General features: G+C 63.4%; 1 protein-coding gene across 10 annotated transcripts in view; it reads right to left on the bottom strand.

Moving 5' to 3' along the window:
* Nucleotides 1-785: 785 nt before the first annotated feature.
* The window catches only part of OTOF (otoferlin), a 206,911-nt gene continuing 200,683 nt past the window's right edge, over nucleotides 786-7,013 (bottom strand). For 5 of the 10 annotated variants that reach the window (XM_050948690.1, XM_050948693.1, XM_050948694.1 and 2 more), the window contains exons 43-47: nucleotides 4,878-5,119; nucleotides 4,371-4,549; nucleotides 2,922-3,022; nucleotides 2,417-2,618; nucleotides 1,886-1,983 (exon numbers count right to left, since the gene is read on the bottom strand). In XM_050948690.1, coding sequence (XP_050804647.1) covers nucleotides 2,438-2,618; nucleotides 2,922-3,022; nucleotides 4,371-4,549; nucleotides 4,878-5,119 — 703 coding nt within the window. In that variant the 3' untranslated portion in view covers nucleotides 1,886-1,983; nucleotides 2,417-2,437. Of the gene's footprint in view, nucleotides 1,984-2,416; nucleotides 2,619-2,921; nucleotides 3,023-4,370; nucleotides 4,550-4,877; nucleotides 5,120-7,013 lie in introns of all 10 variants that reach the window. The other 5 variants (XM_050948699.1, XM_050948692.1, XM_050948695.1 and 2 more) reach the window with 2 other exon arrangements.

The raw sequence follows: 7,013 nt of genomic DNA, 5'->3' as shown, positions 1-7,013 counted from the left end.
ACAGTGTGTAGACAACACCCATCAGCTCTCCCCTCCCCCTGCCGTGTGAAGTAACAGCCGCAACCTGGAAACACACAGAGGGCCCGGCATGACCCAGGGATGTGTTGTGCAAAGCGAGGCCCAGCTCTGCAAGTAGGATATGATGCACGTGCATTGCACGGCTGGGGAGAGCACGTCCCTGCTTCACTAACTGACACAGCTCACTTCCACGGGGGTCCTTCCCCCACACAAGCCAACAGGCCAAGGCCCGATGCCTGCTGCAGGGTCCATGGATCAGGGCAGGGTCGTGTGCGGCTCACTGACCCCCTGCCCCTGCCATGTAAACATGGAGCTGCTGCAATGTCGGGACGGGGCGGGGGGGGGGGGCGTGAATCTCACCAGCACCATTGTGCAGGGCTCCTTCCCCGCTCCACTGGAGCAACCAATCTAGGCACAGGGAGGGAGAGTGATGTAGGCTACAGCCTCCCAGGCCTTGCCTGACTAGGTCATACTCCCCCCACCCCGCCCGGCTGCACCTCACTCATGCACAGTGCAGGTGTGGTGCTGGAATTTGGGGGCACCCTTCTGCCCCCCACCAGCCTATGCAGTGAGTGGCTAAGCCACGCTCCAAAGGGCAGCCAGCACCTTCGACAGGGGCCCTGGGATGCTCCCAGCACCACACCAGGCCCACAACTGGGGCAGTTCTATTTTCTTTCCTCTTTTTTATTGTCAGATAAAACACAAACATCATAAAAACAAATGAAAGAGGCTCCCCACCCCTACCCCCACCCCAAGTGGCCCCTGGGCTGGTGGCTCTCGTCCCCGGCAGCGAGTGGCTCAGACCCAGGGCCAGAAATGAGCGAACACCAGACACGGCTCTCAGGCCCAGGGGGAAGGGAACAGCTATAACACGTCAGGCCAAGCGTTAGCAGGGCTTGGGGACAGCAGGGACCCTCCCAGGCTCCCCTGTGGCAACAGGCCCTGCTGCATTTACTGGGCATCGGGGCTAGAAAAGGGACATGCTGGGTGGCCCTCCAGCCCGCACCAAAGGATTCCCACACAAGCCGTGCACCGGCCCCCATGGAGTGGCTGAGGTGTCGGAGGGGGGCTGGAAAACAGGCCCAGGCTGGGTCTTGGCCCACCCCACACAATGACAGCAGGCAGCCTGGAGAGCTGCCTCCTCACAGCCTGGGCATGTTTCCCCGGCTCTGCTGCTGCTTTCTCCACTGCCTCCGGGGTGACTGTCACCCCTGCCTGGGGGCTTTGGTCATGGGCAGCCACCGAGCCAGCATGGGATTGTGGGCTGGGGGACTTGAACAGAGGGGGCTGCTTGTCTGGAGAGTCCCACGGTTCCTCCCCTCAGGCTCTTCTGATGTGACCTCTCGGGGTGCAACACCCCCGTTCTCCCTGGCACCTGCTCCCCAGGGCGGCGCTGGCTGTGGAACAAACCACGTCCCCCTCCGCCCCCGCCAGGCCAGCCGTGAGCGTGGGCAACTGGCCTCCTGGGGCTCTGGGAGCCAGAACTGGGCCTGGCTAAGAGGCTCTTAGCTGTGGGGAGTGTAATCCTAGAGCCAGCTCGGCTGCCCTGTATTTGCTGACCTGGTCAGCTGCATTCACCCAGGGAAAGTGCTAGGGACCCCAGTGCCCCAGGCCCAACGTCCTTCCCTCCGGCCTCAGGAGAGAACTACACCAAAGGGAGCCGCGCAGAAGGAAACGCAAACAAGGAGAAGCTGCGGGCTCTTCCCACAAGCCCAGTCCTGGCGCCGTCCCAGCCAGGCCGCTGCGCATGGCAAGTGGGTACGTGGCCCCGGCCCCAGGCGGCCTCACGCTCCCAGCAGCTTCTTGACCATGTAGCCGGGCATGGAGTAGAGGAAAAGTCCCACCATGATGAGGAGCAGCAGCGCCAGCACAATCTTAATGATGAGCCACTTGTAGCGGGTACAGATGAGGTACTTGATGGACTTGAGCGGGTTCAGGAACCAGATGAAGGAGGTGTCGGGGCGACTGGCCAACGGGCAGCAGGAGGCGGGCGGGTGGGGGGGTGGGGAGGAAGAGCCGCACGGCCCGGGTTAGCAGCATTAGACACAGCCAGGCCCCCGTGTAGGGGAAGAGCCTTCTCCCCACCCCACCACCAGGTCTTTGTGCCTCCCCCTGCCACCCGCCTGCCTTGGGCTGAGCCAGTTCCCCTGTCCCTTGGCTGTGCCCCAAATTCCCGACAGCTCCCGCCTTGCCCTAACCTAGCTGCTCATCAGCCCCGGGAGACCTAGCCGGCCTCCCGCTGGCCAGTCTCCAATGAGTCACCCATGGGACTGGCCAGGGCCCCTGGCAGCCCAACTATGCCCCACCTTAGTCCCCTCCCGCGCACCCAACACCTTCACGGTCCCCTCCAGTGAGCTCAGCCAGCAAATGTGCCCCGGGTGTCCGGGGTGGGAAGTACCATGGACAAAGGGATGGTGCCTCAGGCCCCCAGCAGCTTCTTGACCAGGTAGCCCGGCATGGAGTAGAAGAAGAGGCCGACCAGGAGGAGCACGAGGAGGAGGAGGAGGAGTTTCAGGAGGAGCCAGCGGTACGTGTGCCAGATGAAGTAACGGATGGACTTCAGGGGGTTCAGGAACCAGATGAAGCTGGTGTTGGGGCGGCTGGGGAGGGTGCAGGGGGGCAGCCAGAGTGACAGGGAGAAGGTGAAGGAAGGCAGGAAAGAAAGGTTGACAGAGACAGAGAACTGGATGTGTATGGGGGGATAACAGTCCGTATCATGGGGTGCCCCCGCCAGCTACCCAGCCCCCTCCCTGCCGTGTAGCATCAGCTCCATGCACCTAACCCCCCTCTCTACCCAGCCTTCATCCCCATTGCCTGCCCCACATCCTCAGCCTCCTCCACTCCCAGGACCGCACAGGCTCAGGCATGATGTTTGTTGGTCCCCTTGCCGCCCCGTCACTTACTTGGGTTTCTCCAGTGGGTCGGGCTCATTGCGGGCCAGCCCCACGGGGGATTTCTCCGCTTCCTCCGCTGTCAGCAGGTGCAGCTCAGCCTCCACCTTGCCCTGGGGGAGCAGAGAGAGTCGCTCGGGGGCCCAGGACAACCCTGGCTGAGAGCTCCTGGGGGACGGGGGAACATCCCGCAGCCTGGGATGCCGTCCTGGGGCCTACGGCTGGAAAGGTGCCGAATCCTCCCAGCAGAGCTGCCCCCAGCGCACATCACCTGAGCTGGCGGGGGTGACCGTAACACCCCCCTGACCCCAAGAAACAGTCTCACCGCTCCCAGGATCTACCAGCACCAGAGAGCGGAGCCAGCGGCGTGCCCAGGGCCAGGCAGTGCGGGTCGGGCTGCCTGTGGCTCGCTCCGATCTCAGCTCCACGGGGCTCTGCACTTCCTGGCTACAGCTGGACCGGCTGCTCTGGCTGCACCTGCCACGCGACTGGGCAGAGCACCCAGCCCCGAGAGCCGCATGGGTCAGACAAGGAGCCAAACTTCTCCAGCCCTGTGGAGCCCAACCTCATGGGAATGAGTCACCCATCGCTTCTGTCCTGCAGCCCCCGCTGGCCTGGTCCTGGTGCCCCTCCGCCAGCGTCCCTCAGTCCCGACCTGCAGACCCCCACTGGCCTGGGCCCAGGCTCCCCACCCCTAGCTCTGCCAACAACCCTCAGTCCCGACCTGCAGCCCCCCGCTGGCCTGGTCCTGGGCCCCCCACCCCCAGCTCCACCAGCGCCCCTCAATCCCAACCTGCAGCCCCCTGCTGGCCTGGTCCTGGCCCTCCTCCGCCAGCGCCCCTCAGTCCCGACCCGCAGCCCCCCGCTGGCCTGGGCCCAGGCTCCCCACCCCAGCTCCGCCAGCGCCCCTCAATCCCGACTTGCAGCCCCCCGCTGGCCTGGTCCTGGGCCCCCACCCCCAGCTCCACCAGCGTCCCTCAATCCCGACCTGCAGCCCCCTGCTGGCCTGGTCCTGGCCCCCTCACCCCCAGCTCCGCCAGCGCCCCTGAATCCCGACCCGCAGCCTCCCGCTGGCCTGGTCCCGGGCCCCCAACCCCCAGCTCCGCCAGCGCCTCTCAATCCCGACCCGCAGCCCCCCCCCAGCCTGGTCCTGGGCCCCACCCCCAGCTCCGCCAGCACCCCTCAGTCCCGACATGCAGCCCCCCGGCTGGCCTGGTCCTGGGCCCCCCACCCCCAGCTCCGCCAGCACCCCTCAATCCTGACCTGCAGCCCCCCACTGGCCTGGTCCCGGGCCCCCACCCCAGCTCCACCAGCGCCCCTCAGTCCTGACCCGCAGCCCCCTGCTGGCCTGGTCCCGGGCCCCCCCATGCCCAGCTCCGCCAGCGCCCTTCCTGGTAGTGACAGGCCAGGCTCACCCTGCTGTGCTGCATTCAGCAGTGCCCCGCTCCCCGGCATCCTCACCGTGAGTTCCAGCTCGTCGTTCTCATTCCTGGCCACAAAGGGCCACCAGCCCTTCACCCTCTTCTGCTTGAAGATGGAGACCAGGGGCAGGTCACCCTCGGTGGTCACCATGTCCATGCTGCACTGCTTCGCCGTCTTGGCCCCGCGCGGGAAGCGGTTCAGGTCCAGCTCGATGGCCCCTGCCGGGGAGAAACAAAAGCCATCCCAGTGCCAGCTGGTCCCCTGGAGCTCTCGTCCCCTGCTCTCCCTCTCCGCTGGGCTCCTGGGGGGGGTCTCCCGTCCTGATAGATCAGCAGCTCCTTTGGTGGCTTCCGACCACCAGGGTCTCTCCTGGGGCTGCCTCCCTTCTCTCTATCCTCTCACCCTCTCCCTCCAGCCTCGCCTGCCCAGCCGCGAACAGCACACAGAGCAGATCCCCGACGCCGGCCTGGTGCTGCACGGCTCTCCCTGCCCCGCCGCGGCCTCCTGCCCAGGCCTGGCAGCACGTCACCCCCCCCACCTACGCACCCAGGAAGTCATCAGCAGAGAAGTGGTCGGCGTCCCAGACTTGCAGGGTGAGGCGAGCCGGGATCTTGTACTCGGTCTCGTCCCAGGAGAACATGGACTCCTTCTTGGAGATGACGATCTTCTCCTCCGCCATCAGGTAGTCGAAGGGGAAGACGTAGCGCCAGTTGAAGTTGCCCTCGCCCGTGAGCGAGTGGTAGTGCACGTCCGTGTCCTGCTTGTCCTCTTGCTGGCCCTTCAGCCACCTGCAGGGACCAGACAGTCGGGCAGGGGGACGGGGCTGGTCACAGGGAGCAACGGGACAACCAGACGCTCCCCCCAACCCCCGTGCCAAGGAGCTGCAAGAGAGCCCCTCAGCTGCAGCATGCAGCCCAGAGACACACAGAAAACAGGGGCACAACGACCACAGCAATGGGCTGGGGGCTTGACCAATGGGGCTGATCGCCCAGAGCTCAACAGGCGACCACTAAGGGCAGGGGCCCAATGACTCTCTGGAAGGGCCAGCAGGGGCCACGCACCCAGGAGGCTGGGAGAACCCGGGCGGCCCAAGGGGACATGAGGAGGAGGGGGATGGGATTGAGGAAGGGAACATGTAAGCTACAAGTGACAGACTGTGTGTGTGTGTGTGTGTGTGTGTGTGTGTGTGTGTGTGTGTGTGTGTGTGTGTGTGTGTGTGTGTGTGTGTGTGTGTGTGTGTGTGTTAGTTATGCTTTGTTCCTCCAGCAACGCTGCCAGCAAACAGACTCAGCAGCAAGATGGGACCTGCACCAGTGACATCCTGCTAGGGACCTGCCGACGGCCAGGCCCTGGAGGACACTGGTGCGACCATCAGCTACACTGGCCCCACACGTGTCTCTGCACCCCTGCCCCCTTGGAGAGGAGACCCCCTGGGGTATGTGACGCTGTCACTCCGCCTGCAGGGAGTCTCTGAGGATCTGCAGGTTATGGTTAGTGACTCTTGCTTCGGGGGCCTGCCTGTTTGGCACAGGGGGCACCAGGTGGCTGTGGGGAGGGCGGGTTTGCAGATTCATAGGGCCCAAGGGACCAGTGTGATCATCTCATCTGACCTCCTGGATAACCCAGGCCAGGGCACTTCCCAGGAAGCCTGCGGCGGCTCTAGAAAACCATCCAACCTTGAGTTAAAAATCGCCAGTGCTGGCGACCCCACCCTGACCCTTGGGCAATTGTCCTGGGGTTAATTACCCTCATTATGAAAAAATGATGCCTTAGTTCCTGTCTGAATTACTGCCAGCCATTGGCTCCTGTTAGCCCTTTCCCTGCTGACTGAACAGCCCACGATTAAATCTGTGCTCCCCGGGTATCGCTGGGATCGTCACCCCTTAACCTTCGCCTGGGGAAGCTAAATAGATTGAGCTCCGTGAGTCTATCGCTGTCTAATCCTTTAATCATTCTCATGGCTCTTCTCTGACTCCTCTCCGACGTAGCAACATCATTCCTGAACAGCGACTCCACCAGAACTGGGCACCGGATTCCAGCAGTGGCTGCCCCGGTGCCAAAGACAGACACAAAATAACCTCTTGGCTCCTACTCCAGATCCCCGTTGTGCAGCCCAGGAGTGTGTTAAGTCTTTTGGCCTCAGCATCTCAACTGATGATTATTCACTACAAAACCCCAAAACTTCTCAGCAACCCAAGCTGCCCCTTCTGCCCTGCACCCATCAGCGGCCCTTGCAAATTCTGTACCCAACCTCCACTCCCCTGCCTAATGCCACATGTCCCCATTATCCCAGGGACCCCTCCCTGCAGAGTAATGGCATGAAAGCCTAGCCCCATGCAGAGGGCTCAGCAGGGGGGGGGGAGAGATGCAGAGAGGTGGCCAGGCTGGGGGGCCGGGAATTCCTCATTCAGAGGTGTGAAAAGAAATCTACACATTAACTATTTGCCTAGCATGAAGCTAGCAGAGGCAACCCAGCCGCCCCCCACCCCCCCCCCCCCCGGCCGCCCTGTGTGAGTGTGATGGCGAATGATGATGAACTCCCTGGGAAGCTCCAGCCCAAGGCAATTCATAGTTTACACTGCCCTGATCTGTGGTGACACAGGCTCCCTGCTCATGGGGTCCCAGAGCCTGCCAGGTCAGCTACACCCCAATTAAACAGCCACACAGCCTGAGCCCCACATG

This window comes from Gopherus flavomarginatus, chromosome 4, assembly GCF_025201925.1.
Source record: "Gopherus flavomarginatus isolate rGopFla2 chromosome 4, rGopFla2.mat.asm, whole genome shotgun sequence".
NCBI lineage: Eukaryota > Metazoa > Chordata > Testudines > Testudinidae > Gopherus > Gopherus flavomarginatus.
Note: the sequence above shows the minus strand (reverse complement) of the source record. Positions and strands in the feature narration are given on the sequence as shown.